The sequence below is a fragment of the Halyomorpha halys genome, unplaced genomic scaffold, assembly GCF_000696795.3.
Source record: "Halyomorpha halys isolate HHAL.00 unplaced genomic scaffold, Hhal_1.1 Scaffold1165.1, whole genome shotgun sequence".
NCBI classification, from domain to species: domain Eukaryota; kingdom Metazoa; phylum Arthropoda; class Insecta; order Hemiptera; family Pentatomidae; genus Halyomorpha; species Halyomorpha halys.
This window is the reverse complement of record NW_027106615.1, coordinates 277622-294067: the sequence shown is the minus strand read 5'-3', so window position 1 is coordinate 294067 and position 16446 is coordinate 277622. Positions and strand designations below refer to the sequence as shown.

Sequence of the window (16446 nt, the reverse complement as noted above, 5' to 3'; positions counted from 1 at the left end):
TGGACCCTTTACAGGTTGTAGCGGTGGTACAGATTTAATTTAATTTTAATTTTTAATTCATTATACTTTTATTCATAAACTATATAATATGACTAATTTTTGTTTTCAGTTGGATGAAGAAGTCGCTGCTTTGCATTTAGAACATCTTGGAGTTAAATTGACTAAGTTAACGTCTGAGCAAGCACAATATCTAGATATTCCAGTAGAAGGGCCTTACAAACCAGATTATTATCGTTACTAGTTCATAATGTAAGAAAGAAAAAAAAAGAAGGAAAATATTGAAAATAAAAACATTTTAATAAATAAATATATTTATTTATATTTTGTCTTTTTTATTTTGTAATTTAACACAATAAAATTCAGACAATTTCAGTCTCTAATGCCTGTCTCATTATAAAAAGTACAACTTTTCAGTTAAAAAAAAAACAAAACAAGAAATACATAGATTTGCTATTTCTATAAAACATGTATTTGTTTATAAAATGTGACAATTTTAAACAGCTGTTCTTTGTAACGCAAGCTCTTTCAGCTGGGCACGGAGAGATGCTATCTCTTCATCTTTCGCAATTGATTCTCTTTTCAATTTCATTATCGTCTCCGTTTGCTCAGCCAGAACGCGTTGGGTATCGGAAATCTGGGATTCATCGAGTGTTGCAAGAAGTTCACTGGATGAAGGTCGTTTTTTAATACTTTTGCTGACTGCCTGGCTTATAATGTTAGCCTAAAATCAAAAAACTCTTCGTTAATTACACCCAATACAATATCAGATACTTAAAAACTAAAAGTAAAGTACAAATCTTTTTTTTTTTTTTCCGGCTAAGACTCCCATTGGAGTCCTATACTGCCTAACCATGGTTGGGGGTCAAAGTTCTTCATTTTGTGGGACCGCCACTCAATGAAAAAAGTCAACGTCCCAGGTCGGATTCGAACCGGCACCGCCAATAGACATCAAATTGGTAAGACTGTGTCTTAACCACTGAGCTATGGGCGGCCCCAAGGTACAAATCTTCTAATATATTGCTAAGGGATGCTAAGTGCTAGGTGTATTGTATCTAATAATGAAAGCATAAAAAAAACAGAGTGCCTGGAGTTTATATCGTGCACATACCTATTTTAACCATTTTATTTAATCTCCTGGTAAAAATAATATTTGTATGTGTGGTGGCATGATTAACGTCTTCAGCTGCAATAATTGACGTTTGAAATGGGTTTGCCACTGTCGAAATTATTATCAACATTTTTATTTCTTTAGTATATTTCTTTTAAATATATTTTTAATTATAATTCATTTAAAGTTTCATTATTTTACATTTGTTTTAGTGGCAAACCCATTTGATACCTCTCGCCATATGATCAATTACAATTAATTATTATGAAGCACTTGTCTTGTTAAATAAAAAACTGAACGTTATGTTAATAGTAATTATGAATGTGTTATTGTATATGTCAAGTGTAAATATTGTTGTATTGACAAATAAAGACCGTAATTAAAGAGTCATCTTTATCGTTACACAGGAACACGCACTAAATATGTATAAATAAGTTATTATTATTGGTGTGACAGACCGTGGAGGTCCAAGGCAATGCGCGTTTTATGATATGGTTTCCATAGGGTGGGTTCGTCACTCCCACGTCTATTTTTTGTGTATGGCACCCATTGGCTAACAGGCCTCACAAATGCCGGAGGGGGGAGGCTGCGAGTGAGTATTATATAATTATAAGCTTGAAAAAATCCCTGTTGGGGCCGGGGACTCGAACACGCAACCTTTGGGTTGGCAGACAGGCACTTTACTATTCTGCAACTGTCACCCCTATGTATAAATAAGTATAATACAGAACAGAAATGTACTATGAGCAGTGTGAATATCTGAAATGTAACACTTAAAGAAAAGATGGATGTTAAAAATGACAATGTATCAAAAATAAAAAAATGTTACTTGTCTTATGATCCATAAAATTGTTATATATTTTATTTAAATGAAAATATTACCAAATAAATTTTCTACACGAACATACCTGAACAGGGAATGATGAAACCAAATCAGATGGTATATTTCCTGATTTCAACTGCCCAATCACCTTACTTCTTTCCATTGCAGTAGAGAATGGCTGCAGAAGTTCAAAGAAAATTATACCTAAACTATAAACATCGCTCTGAAAATAAAAGAAACAATTATTAGTAATAATAATTATTACGTAATCCTAAAAAAGTTGATAATATTCTTATAAATACAACTAAAAAACAATAAGCCATTGAAACGAAGTTGGTTAGTGTTAGTACAAGAGTCCAATGGAAAAAAAGTCAGTCATTTCACTCCAATCTTAGATTACATTAATGAACACTATGTATAATTACTAGTCCAAACTGATAAGTCTTGCTAAGTATAGGTAGGGGTAATAAATAATAGTGGCTGTTTCAAAATGTTTAAAAAAAAATTAATTTTTCATTTCAGATCTTTCTATATTTATATCTTTAAAACTACCAACAACACTAGGAAACCTAAATAGAGCTTCATTTAAAGTAGAGTACATTTGCTAAAATATAAGCCCTAATAGAGCTATTTGCGTTCAATAGTTCCCAAGATAAAGTTTTTTTAAAAAAAAATTTCATGAAATATATACTGAAAATCATAACTAATATAATGTTCTTAGACTTACAAATGTCTATTATCACACTAATTAAAGCTAGCTGAATGTACTATAATGTAGTTAATAACATTCATCTTTGTACAGGTAGTATTTTTTATTATATTTGCATGAGAATATCACTTACACATACAAAATTTTGTTCGAACAACTATAAATCTATTTATTTTTAACAAATATGAAAACTACTACTCTTACAAAGATAAACTCATAAATTAATTAATAGTCTATTAAACTAGCTTAAATTTGAATGCTAATAGATATCTGCACGTCTAATGGTTCCTAAGATATAGATATCCCACAATAAATTCAGTACAATAAATAGTATATTCTTTAAGAAAAGTTGTTTTTAAAAAATCTTCATCTCGGGAACTATAGAACAGCTCTGTTAGGGCTCATATTTTAGCAAATTTACTCTACTTTAAATGATGTTTTCTTAGGTTTTGTAGTGCTGTGGGCACACTGCTACCACTTCCCCCTATTCTAATTAATTACAAGTATTATTATTGTAAACTAATTTCCTAACTACTAATTTTTTTTTTAATAATTTATTTAATTTGTGAGTGAGTTTTGTATTATTTTATGCTTGAAGAAAGCCCAGGACTCGATCTGACAACCTTAGGGATGGTAGACTGGTGTGTTGCCACACTGCTACCACTTCCCCCTATTCTAATTAATTACAAGTATTATTATTCTAAACTAATTTCCTAACTACTAATTTTTTTTTTTTAATACGTTATTTATTGATATTTACAACTGTATACATATATACACATCAAGTAAATTTGCTGTAAGTGATATTACGACATGATAAAAACATGTGTCATCGGCATATGTGGTGAGAATAGTGTTAGGATGGGTTGGGATGTCAGATGTAAAAACTGTAAAGGATAGGACCAAGGATACTACCCTGAGGTACACCAGCAGACTGAGGAAACAGGAATGAATAAGCGCTGTTGTGGTTTACATGAAATGACCTGTCTGAGTGATAAGAATGGATACTGAGATAATATGTAGGGGGTAGGAATTTACGGATCTTGTATAGCAGTCCTGGGCGCCAGACTCGATCAAAAGCCAACTAATTTAAATTTCATATTTTTACAAAAAAAAATTATTCATTAAAACAGGATGATGATATAATAAAGCTTTTCGTAAATTAAATGTTTTTTAAGTACAAATTAAACTTTCTATTTTAGAAATAAAAAACAAGAATTGTTTTAATAGGATATTTAAAAGAAAAAAAAAATGCTTTTTTGCGATACCTTAGGATGACAGTAGCCGTTCAATTGCTCTGGAGCTGCATACAACTTGGTTCCTAACTGGCCAGGCTGATGAGTTTCGACGACAGATATTGAAGGTTGATGATGAGTTATAAGGTTGCATGCCAGTCCGAAGTCCCCAACCTGGATCTGCTTCAAGTCGTGGCTCACGAACACATTGCTAGGCTGTTGAAATAAAATTTTAAGACTAAGTTAACTTTTTTCTTATTTTAATAAAATTTAATCTTTGAAATGTTAAACTTTAAAATGTGAGAAAAATTGTAGATAGTATAGTTGGGCTAAATAAATGAATAAGGATAATAAAAATGACCTGTAGGCGTTAAGTGATTGTAGGAAATAATAAAAGATGGAAGGTCAGTAATATAATAAGGAGTTGTCAAAAAAAAAAAAAAAAATTAGCGTTTTAATAAATTTTTTTTTTTTTTCCATTGGCACAACAGACCGTGGAGGTCCAAGGCCTCGCGCAATGTACTTAAGAAATACATCGCGCGTTTCCTGACATGGTTTTCATAGGAGGGGTCCGTCACTCCCACACCTATTTTTGTGAGTGCCATCCATTGGCTAACGGGCCAATAAATTGATTATTTGAGAGTAATCTAGAGATAAGTTGTATTTTTCAGTTTTGTGGTTAACAGAAGATTGTAATTGTACATAGATAATTCAAGGACTCATCATTTACATTTTCTTCCGCACCTTTGACTATGATAATCTCTTTATTTAATTGAATACATACAGATTTTTAATTTTTTTTTTTATTGATTGGAGAAGATGGTCGGGGGGGTGCGGTCGGCAAAGGAACAACATAAATAAACAAAAAAATATTTATGTATGCCTACGCTTCGACCTGATTTCCAGGTCTTCATCAGGGCTATGAAAACAAAAAGACAACAACCATAATTTAGGAGAGAAAAAAAAAATTATATAAATAAAAATAAAAGAACGGGGGATAAGAAGAAATAAATGGAGAAAGGGGAATGCAGGGAAGCCATTTCTTACTTTCTTCATTCCCCTTTCTCCATTTATTTCTTCTTATCCCCTGTTCTTTCCTAATTTCTTTAACTAACTCTTTATAGATTCTTTTCACTGTATCATCTGTTGCTCTCATTTATATGTATATAAATAATAATGTAATCAATCAGTGTATCCTGCAGTAGTTAGGAATTACCTCTGCTAGCAACAGCTCACTTAGAGGTTCTTACACTGTTGAAATACGGCGAGTTTGGAATTTATAGAATTGGGGTAATGGAATAAAAGTTCCCTGAACAGCAAGAGTAGATGCCTAAACACCCTTCGCTGTAGGCTTGATCTTCCTTCTTTACTGTCCAGAACTGTTACCTCATCCACATAAGCAAGATATTTCAGGCATGGAAATGGAAAAGGCTTTAACGCTGCCAAAAAACTAGTTTTGAGAAAAACTATAAAAACAGGTTGCTTTTTATTTGCATTTGAAAATTATGAATTAGGACTAGGAGCTAGGCCATTCAAGATAGGAACTTCCAGTGGTTTCTTCGATCTTATCCCTTAAAAATCTCATTTTCGGCACTTACAGCCTTTTCCATTTCGATGCCTCATTTATGTATCATTTCCACGTGTACTCCATCCAGCACCCCATAGAATTCTCTCCAATATCAGGTTGAATAGAATTTGGGAAATGCAGTCTCCTTCGTGATGAATGTTTTCAATGAACCCATAAAATGATTAAATAAAAAAATTCATTTTAAAACCTGTTTTATAATTTTTACAAAATTTAATATCAATTATGGAGGATAATTAAGAGTCTGATAATTAATAAATTTAAAAATTATTTCTTAATATATAATATTTTCAATTTCTTGAGTCTGATTGATATAATAAAATGTGTTGCGACATAACAAGGATGCTATTTGATTTATTATTTCTTAATTTATTTCCTACAGTTCAACTTCTTCTAAAAAACAATTTAAAATAATTATTAATTATAATTTTCTTATAATATAGTTTACGGAATACTAAGAATATTACTACTAAATAAATTTAAAAAAAAAAGAAAATAGATACCTTTAAGTCATGGTGTACTATCCCTTGTGAATGTATATACTCGACACCCTTAACTATCTGTCGGAAAATCTCGGTGCACTGGTTGATATTTATTTTGTGAGTGTCAACATTCCTTATATCCAGCCATTGCCTCAGGGTCTGCTGGCATAACTGCATCTGAATGTAAAGGACGGCCCACTCCGTGACCGAAGATTTTTCTTCGTAATCATATTTACATCTGTACACGAGATCTACGTTACTTGAGAATTTACACACTTCATCGCCAACTTCTTCTATTTTACTGCTGACCGAACTTTCAAAAACTACTTCCAGAGAATCTTCTTTCATACTTTCATCACTAGAAATACTAAAAAAAAGGATCCAATTATAATAAATTTGATATTTTAATTCATCGTGTACAATATAAGTACTTTTGTTTTGTTATTTTTATTACCTCATTTCGATAGCAGGGACCAGTTTTTTCTTTTTTTTAAAAGGCTCTAACCAGGCAGCTTTATAAGCTACAATATTTGGATGGTTGAACTTAGCCAGCATTTTTACTTCTTTCAAATTTTGAAGAAAATCAGGAACATTATAATATCTAAACAGTAATAATAAAATATAAAGCTATACGAGTTACTAACTTTATGGGGGACATTTCAGTAATTTTTTTTCTTCAAATTATGTATTTATTTATTGGAATTTACAACTTTAATAACTAAAACATAAAACTAGAAAATTTGATGTGAATTATTGTACAATTGGATGATACAGACTTGAGGAGAACTTACCCTTTGCTAGAATCCCAATAACATTTCTATGTTAGTCTCTAGGCCATCTTCTCAGATGCCTGGGAGAATTATCAGGAATTGAAGATAAAACATGGTTAAAAACAAGTGAATTTGGGTGGTTAAGGAGTTTATTATATAAGGATAAACATATGAAACGTTGAGGTCATTATGGATTATTTTATTTGTGACAAAGTAAGGAGCACTGAGGATTTTACGAAGGATTTTGCATTGTGAGGATAAGACATGAGAGAAATTCATTTGATGGAGCCCCAAAGCACAACTCTGTAAGCCCAGATAAGCCTTATAGTCAAGTAAATGAGTCTTTAGTATTTAATTGTAAGTTCATACCGTTGTCTAGTAAGTGTTGTAGTCGGAATCGACGAGTAGTTTCCTTACATTTCAGTTTTGTATGAGGTTTGAAAATTATTTATTCAGATTGATTATTTATTATATGATTGTTTTTGGGTATTGGATATATGTATGATAAAAAATACACATATAATAAGAATATATTAATTATGGATTTTAAAAAATTTCAAATTATAAGAAAAATAATTAAAATTGAATGTTAATTAAATTATATTAAATGTAAATTAATGATAAAAAAGTAATTTTTTTATATGATAAGGTGATAAGAGAGTCCTAACCTGTTGAAGGTAGGTTCTGTTATAAGTGATAAATATAAGTGAAAAGGGAGGAGTTTGTTTGTATAAAAGGGTTTTTAAATTTAAGTTATAAAAAAAAGTTATGTAAGTAATTAACTTAAAAACAAAAATTTTTTGAAGTTATGATGTTATTTTAATATTTAATTTATTTTAAAGATTGTGACATAGGCAATTAAGAGATTAAAAACAATGGCATCAATTTTTAAGGTATGGCCAAAGAAATCAGTATGTAGTTAAGGAAATAATGTATATTTTATAAAAACAAAAAAGTTTTGAAGGTTATCTCCTTGAAAATGGCCTGAGGGCCGAAACGTTGGAGAGTTTTTTTAAAGAATAAAGGTTGAGAGTAAAATGGATCAAAAATGGTGTATGTTAATAATTAATTATTTACCACCCTACCCTGCCTGTTTAGGCAATAAAGGTTTTCGCAGCAGTGGGTATAACTCATTGCAGCAACATATCTTGCTCTTCTACTCTTGTTGCAGTTTCTTCTCTCCTACCCAGGGAGAAATGAGATGAGCCCACAGCTTCTTTCCACCCGTTCACGAAGGTCTTGTAGTGCGGGTAGTTTTTTTTCCTCCATCAGCTCAGGTAGATCGCTCTCCGTCAGAACATAGAGTCCTGTCTCCCTCATCATCTTGGCTCTCAGTGCCCATAGGCAGTACAGGCGAGTACGACGTGCTCGGCGGTCTCTGGAATCCGACAAATTGGCCATAGGGGATCGATGTTTATGCCATGTGCAGCGAGCTTAGCTTGGAAACCCCAATGACACATAAGGAACTGCGAGACCCAGTTGGGGGGAGAACCCACGTTGATTCTAGGCATGAACCAACGGTAGGAAAGTACTTCTTTGGGGTAGCCCCTTTTGGGCTATTCACCCACCCTTGGTTCCATTTTTGCATGGTTTCTTCTCGGAGGATCCTCTTCCATCTGTTTGGGTCTTCACCAAAATGAACTTGGAGATTCTCCGGTAATTCTGCCAGACCTTCCCTCTTTACTGTGTGTCGGTAATAGTCTTCCTGCAGGATTGAAAATTAGTCGTTTGTCCAGATGTAGTCCAAGGTAGCAAATCTGTTATGTAGGGGTAAGTAGAGTATTCTTCAAATTTCGTCAAAGACCATTCTATCAAACCTTTAGTAGGGTAGGAAGTCATAATTTTATGGGTGATTTGTTGAAATTTATTTTAATCCTCCAGATTTGACATCATTCTTTAAGGGTTATAAAGTGGGGTTGTAAAGTGGGGTTGTTAAGTGGGGTTGTACAGTTTAAGATACAATTGATGGACCATTATTGAGTGTTGATGTTTAGTAATGAAAATTCTAAAAAATTAATTTAGTAAATCTAGTTTTGACTAACCTGAGGAAAATTTTCTTTACAGCATAGAGCCCCCCGTCCAACTTGTGTTGAACTTTGTAAACATGTCCGAAACCACCTTTTGCGATGTAATCTAATTCTTCAAATTCTGTCGAATACCTTGACCATTCTATAACACCTTTTGTAGGAATGTTCAACTTATCCGGCCTGTTAAAAAGTAAATAAAATAATTTATCAAAAAAAAAAAACTAATAAGTAACAAGCTATTCAACTCTAAATAAGATATATATACATACACAGAAGAAATAATAGCAGCTTTGGCGTCAACTGTTGTAGATTTTGCAGTGGTCAGAAAGTGATACAATGCTTTTTGATAATAACTACGCATAAATGAAAATTCTTCTTTTCCATAATTTTCATCAATTAAATTCATTTGATGCAGTTTTTCACATACATCTGAAATCAAAAAATAAAATGCACACATGATTTATGTCGGACAATTCTTTGAGTATTTGTTATGAAAAATTAATTTGTTAAATATAACTTTGATAAAACACAATCACGGTGAATTAACAATAGTTAATATTTGTGATCACCCTCTTACACGTTTTCCTCTTACATTTTCTTCTATTCCTAACGTACTTTTTAACTCCATGTCTTGTGTAATGCCTAATATTGGCACTACTAAATAAGTTATTTTAACTTGTTTGTGTTCTTCCCTGACCGCACCTCCAATTCTTCTCCTCATTAAATAAATCCACGATCAACTATTAACTCATCATTCCTAATAGATTGTAGGAATATAATCCAGCTGGAGGTCAATAAAGGTACAAAATTGGTTGATCGTCACGAGTACTATCTTTCTACAATCTTTATGAGTTGTTTGATACTCCAGAATAATAGATTCTAAGTATTTCATTAAAGTTAGTGGACTGTTCAGTTCGCATTGTTTTGGTGTGAATAAGCTCTATGATCCATATTACTAATACCTATAAATATAAGATTGAATTTAATATTCCACAATTGAATAAAGAGTATAGAGCATAATATAATTCTATGATTTTATTTTATACATGAAATCTCATGTCGAAGCTACTTATTCATGGCGCATACACTCTGTAAATGTACTGCCAATACAGACAACGTAAATACAAAATGATAATTTGTACAGAAGTACAGAAGATATGTTTTAAAGTTACAAAATAGAAATAAAAATATATTGTAAAAAAAACTTAATAAGAGATTTTTAAAAAGATTAACAATTATTATGAGTTAGGGGTTTGAGGATTCAATTGCTTTTTTTTCTTGTTTTTCCACTTTTAAAACTTCTTTATTATACGAGGAGAAGATGGTTGGGGATGCGGTCAAAGAGAAACACAAATAAGTTGGATTAACCTATTTTATTGTGCCAACGATTCGGCTAGAGTTTATAGCCTTCTTCAGGACTAAGAACAGAACAATCACAGTAAGTATAGAAAATAAAAAAGAAAGTATAAACAGAATAACATAAAATGAATAATTTTACAAAATAGAATTAATAAAATGAAGTGATGAGAGAAGCGGGAAATAAAATATATACATAGGTAATTGAAAAAGTGGGTAAAATAACATAATAACATAACAAAAATAAATAACATAAAAATGAAGTTATATAATGCAAAGAAGTATGAACATATTAGTTAATAATTTAAAAATTGAAATATGGAAAGAAAATGAAAATTGAGAGGAAGAAAATATGTGTAACAATAATAATTGATAAAGAGGCAAAATATAAGTAAAGTATACCAAGAAATGAATAGAAAGAATAAAAAAAAAAAAAAAATCTGAAAACACCAATAATAATATAGTGAACAAAACTTATAACGTGGGTAAGGAAAATGGAGAAAAGTGGAGAAAAGAAGGGGTAAGAGTAAAATAAAGAAAGGGGAAAGAAAACAAAAAAAGAATAATTATTATATTTATTAAACCAGCCTTCCGATTTATAGAATACTCTAACTATCTGAACCTTTATTCACAGATTCTTTAAAATGAGCGTTAAGACATTTTGCTTTCTCATGGATTATAGCACCACACAGAAAGTGAGGTTAAAGTTGTCGAGTTCTCTATTTAAGCTTCCAATTTCTTTATAGATACAGTTGAAAGCAGGAACACTATGTTTTCATTGGGCGTTGATGACCTCAGGGTTTTACGCCCTTAAACCCCAGACAACAACAACTATGTTTTCACACATAGACACTAATTTTACTATATGTTTATTTGTTATTATAAATTATATATATAAATAATTGATCGTATTAATTCAAATTATGAAGAAGATGGTCTGGGGTGCAGCCACAAGAAAACAAAAAATAGTTAACAACTTCTTTATTTGCCAATATTTTGCCCCACTTTGTAGAGTTTCGTCAGGGCTATTTCAGTTGAGATCTTTCGAAACAGTTCAATTTCGAAACTGTTTCGAAAGATCTCAACTGAAATAGCCCTGATGAAACTCAACAAAATGGGGTGAAACATCAGCAAATAAATAATTGTTAAGTATTTTTCGTTTTCTTGTTACCACACCCCTGACCATCTTCTTCATAATTTTTTTATTATAAATTGTGCGCTGGTAAAAGGTACCTGGTAAATAAGATGATATTATTCTAAAAATACATCACAGTACACCCTGGATCCATAATTTACATGAAATGATCATAATTTTTTAACTCCAGAATACTGCAAAGGCAAATTTAAGAATTGTCAATAAGGAACTTTGGCTGTATCATAAATGGTATGTATCATTGTTCAACAGAGTAACATCTAAAAAAATTGTTATTTTGAGGTGTGTATGTAATCTTAGCAATAACGGTAAGAGAGAAATGCTTTATTTGGCCCTGTTGCCCAAATACACTGGATCGCTAAAACACACAGGTACCCATCAATCCATAACTGGATATATAAATATATATACTACCATAAATTAGCATTTTCCATTTTTCAAACAATAATTATCAATAAAATAAATATAATACACTTTTCTTTTTTTTCCTGTATGCATACTGTTTTCCTCCATCTTGCACAAAGCCAAATAACAATTTACCAATTCATCTAATACATTATTCCCCCTACTTCACTCCTTCATACCACTCCTATCCAGTGATCCGCACCAACCGTTTGATTTTACAAATTAACAGAAATCATCAATAGATAGCAACATATAATTAAAGTGGAAATAAAATAATCACAGCACAAGAGCAGTTTACCAAAAAAAACAAATAAATAAATTTAAAAAGAACTAATACATAAACTTAAAGGACATATAAATGAATAAATAAGTTAGAACACAAATAAATAGGTTAGAAAAAAAGCTAAGAAAAAAAAAATAATAAAAATTTCAATTCAAAATTGTAATATCTCAAGACATTTTTTACTTAGATTTTATGACATATGTTTTACTATGATTCTGTGATTAACTGTATAGATCTTACCCTGATTGCTAAAATTACATGCTTAACTCAAAATGACCATTTTTTAATATGTTACACGGTTGAGCTGGGACAGTGATATATCAGAGCTTTCACTAAATAAAAATAATAATGATAATAAATAATTATAATAAAACTATTAACATACCTAAATACAGCTTCCTTCGTTTCTTTGGATTCTTCTCCACTAACTTACATAGCTGTTCAATCAATGATTCGACGAGTAGACTAGATGGAGAAAATTTTTGTAGTTCATCTGAATCTACCCTAACAGCTAATGTACAATCATCTCCTTAAAATAAAGTGCATATATACATAAATACATAAAAGTACATGCAAATTATAATTTGTTGATATATATTTCGACACATTAAGGCACGCAAGTCCACTTATAGTGTTATTCTATATTAATAATATAGAATATAAATTTTTCAAATTGGTGGGCATAAAGACAAAATAAAAAAATGTTACTAAAACCCACAATTCCAATAAAATTTAAAATTATTTTATATGTGGGTGATTTACCACATGTGAATTAGAAGAAGATGATCAAGTCTGTGGTAAATTTTTTTTTTTATTTTCAAGCATTTATTGATGGCTGATGTTTTGACCCACAATACAAGTCTTTATCAGGACTAGGATAAAAAGACACTAAGTAGGTAAAGCAAATGTAAAAGTAAAAAAGTGACTTGAAATAGGAAGGAAATAAAAAATTGGAACTTGTTAATTATAGTATTAACACTTCTTATAAATTAAATTATTTAAAATAAAACAATTTTTTTTCTTTTATTTCCCCATTTAGTTGACCCCCTAATCTTTCGATTTTTTGCATATTCGCTAATGTCTTTGGATAAACAAAGTTATATTTATACTTTGATGTTTGTAGCCCATTCTGTATAAAATCCTGTATTTTTTCGATGAATCTGATACGACTACACTACTTCGATGTATTCCTCTTATGAAAACATGAATTCTGGTCTGACCTAAACCAATTTCAAAAAAACATCTCCACAAATCCTTCCAAAAGCCCATTGTTGAGAAAGGATGGGTCTTACATAATACTTCCTTTTCATAAATAAACTTTCGCCTATTTCCACAAACTAACTGTCTCTCCCAATACAAGTTTGATTTTTTTTAATTTTCCACATACACACTTCACATAGGTAATAATTCTAATCAACCATTGTGGGCGCAAACATTTCTAAATGTTTTCTACACTTGTTAATTGCTCACACCATGAATAAATGAATTGGACTGCAGTTTCTAAACATACTTTTGAATCAGCAAACCCTATTTCAATACTTATTCTGATGCTTTTCCTACAACTTTGTTTGTAACATCTCCAATATCTTTTTTTACCAAAATAAAGATTCATTTCATGGTCATATGAACATACCTTCATTATTAGTAAAAGTTCTTTATCCTAAAAGAACGCAATTGCAGTTTTCTAATCTATAACCACGCGAAAAATGCTTTTTAATATGTACATTATGAGGTTACTTTTTAAAATTAATATCAATAGTTGCCAACAAAAAAGAAATGAATATATTTTAATACTAGAGTGGTGATACTATAATTAACAAGTCCTAAAAATGAAAACAAAAATATATATTAACTAACATAGTAGTATTAATGAGTAAAGACAAGATTTTCATACAATTTCATCATTTGTTCCATTGCTCCGAATTTTGCTAAAACTCAGCAGGAATTTGAATAATGGAAAAGACATAAATAATATTAATTTTATATAGCATGTTTCGGGATTCTTCCGAAGCAGAAAATTTAAAGTTTGTCTGCACAAAATTGCATGTTTTACTCATTTCGGGCAAAATTTCACAAATCAAACCTTTGTTTAGTGCTTTTACTAAATTTCTCATATAAAGTATACTAATATTTATTTGTTTCAATTTCATTTTATTATTTTTTTCCTATTTAATTTAATTTTTATAATTACCTAAAATTGAGTTAAAGCAATAGATTAACAAACAAAGAATTATACCTAACCAAAAAAGAACAAGTAAATATAAGTGACAAATACTCTTATTAACCAGTGGCTACGGGTAAAAATAAAAATGTCTCAAAAATAAGCTTGAAATAGTTTTAACTTTTATTCCTTCCCTACATTTAATCCTTCATTTTCAATCTCATTTTATTATAGTAGTAATTTTGAACTTAAACAAAATTCTGAAAGTGAATATACCAATATATTTTTAATTAATTTTTTTAGTTTTTCAACATTCACTTATTACTGGGTAGTTTTTAGTTAATGCTATATTTGTATGTAAATACATAAATGAAAAAACTAAGCAGAATAACATGCTGCAAAAAGAGAATTTTACTTGAAAAAATATTTTGAAATACTCCATTCTATACAGCACCTTATTTTCAAAAACTTAAAGTCGAGGTAGTTATAAGAAGTTCATAATTTAATTCCAGTCTTCATAACAGCAATTTAGAATAATTCAATACAATGATTTCTTAATAGATCTTTAATTATGGACAAAATATCAAGTTTTTAATCAGAGAAATTTCATTTTTAATGTATGTTTGAATTAATTTGGAAAATTTAATATGATTCAAACAAGGTTCAATAGGTTTCGTATGTATTAATTATATGTAAGAATTATATAAATATTAAAAAACAGATTTAATTAATTAGCCAAGATAGAAATTTAGTAGAATACATATATTATTATATATCAGTTTATTACTCATTTCTATGTTAGTTAATATAATATTTTGTGTTTATTTTTAACTTCCTTATTATTGTGAATTATGTTTTATGTTAGTTTGTTTTTATGAATGTCAGTTGGAACTTAAAAATTTATTTCTATTTTATTTATAAGTCACATTTATACTCTTACATTAGTTCTACCTACCTACCTTGTATATTTTTATTGTAGTTCTGATAAAGATTTATATTGTGGGTCAAAACATTAGCAATAAATTAATAGTTGACAAATATTTATGATTTTCATAATCAGTATCTTTAAAATTATTTTGCACTTTTCATTTTTTGAAACTGGACATTCAGTGTGCTTAAAGGTCTTTTATTGTTTAATATTTTAAAAATATCTATCATACCTCTATCGAAAGAAGACACAGTCTTCAAAGAAGAAAATTCCGATTCTTCACTTAACATTGTTCACTAAGATACTTTCACACACTAAGCACACTTTCACAAAAACACCGATAATGATATTTTAGTCTTTCAATGTTAATAAAACAAACAATTTTTTCTCTTAGAAATAATGAAATAAACGATCATTTTCAGTCTTGAGTTAACTGTCACTAAGGATTAAAGGATTGACGAAACCTGTAGGACTATAACCTTCGAATGTCGACTGAAGAAAGCTGTTGAATTATTGATAAAATGTCAAATAACGAAAAATTTTAATAGTCTGTTTTAAATATTTGGTGAAAAATATATAAATAAGGAATTTTTGTGAGATAATGTGAGGTTAAATACTCCTGAACAAGAAGAGGACTAAACAGCTGTTAATGTTTTGAGCGGCAAGGAACAACTAACTCAACTTGCTCAAGTGAACTTTTCAATTGACCGTTAGTTCTCAGGTAAAAAAGGTCTCTGATGTTTCAACAAAAGATTGTAGCCTAGAATGTTCTATAAGGGTATTCATGATCTTTAGTTTAACATGTTAAATGGAGAAATATTTCCTTCTTTTACCATGTTTTATCGTTTTAGCATGGTAAAAGAAGGAAATATTTCTCCATTTAACATGTTAAACTAAAGATCATGAATACCCCTTATGAAGTCTTCTTCGCCTCAACTTACTGAAATATTAAATAATTTATTCCCTGTAGTGGTAAACATCTTGCGAAAAGAATGGCTTTTAAAACAATGTTCAAGTGGTAATAGAAAAAGAATCTTTATTGTAGGAAGATAGTCCAGGTGGCGGTTAATAAAGAAACAAAATAGTAAAAAAAAACTATTTAATGTTAACCAACGTTTTGCACCCCCCACTTTGCAAGGGTACAGTAGGGGTAGGGTACAGTATTGTTAAATGTTATATCATGTTGAAGTAGGGGTATTCATGATATGATCTTTAGTGTAACATGTTAAATGGAAAAACTCATGTTAAATAGAAAAATATTTCCTTCTTTTACCATGTTAAAACGATATAACCATGTAACATGGTTGAGAGTCTGTTATTAGGTCTGTTAAATGGAGAATGACGTCACGTTAGTATTGTTTTGGATGTTTTTATAACTAATAAAGCAATGGATGACAATAATAATATTGTAATGACAGTTG

General features: G+C 30.1%; 1 protein-coding gene across 1 annotated transcript; it reads right to left on the bottom strand.

Moving 5' to 3' along the window:
• Positions 1-404: 404 nt before the first annotated feature.
• On the bottom strand, positions 405-15578 carry LOC106688628 (eukaryotic translation initiation factor 2-alpha kinase 1). Its single transcript, XM_014433190.3, has 9 exons — positions 15258-15578; positions 12322-12465; positions 9009-9168; positions 8755-8919; positions 6397-6543; positions 5964-6309; positions 3909-4091; positions 2017-2154; positions 405-721 (listed from the first exon to the last, which is right to left on the bottom strand). The coding sequence occupies exons 1-9, from the start codon at positions 15313-15315 to the stop codon at positions 494-496; spliced, it is 1569 nt and encodes a 522-aa protein (XP_014288676.1). The 5' UTR covers positions 15316-15578; the 3' UTR covers positions 405-493.
• Positions 15579-16446: the final 868 nt, after the last annotated feature.

What these genes read in the sequence shown, in the direction of transcription:
- LOC106688628 (XM_014433190.3), bottom strand. Translation starts at nt 15,315, where the DNA reads ATGTTAAGTGAAGAATCGGAATTTTCTTCTTTGAAGACTGTGTCTTCT. An exon ending in TGTGTCTTCTTTCGATAGAG is followed by an intron (nt 12,466 to 15,257) that starts GTATGATAGATA and finishes CTTTATTTTAAG; the next exon opens with GAGATGATTGTACATTAGCT. An exon ending in TAGTACACCATGACTTAAAG is followed by an intron (nt 4,092 to 5,963) that starts GTATCTATTTTC and finishes TTATTTCAACAG; the next exon opens with CCTAGCAATGTGTTCGTGAG.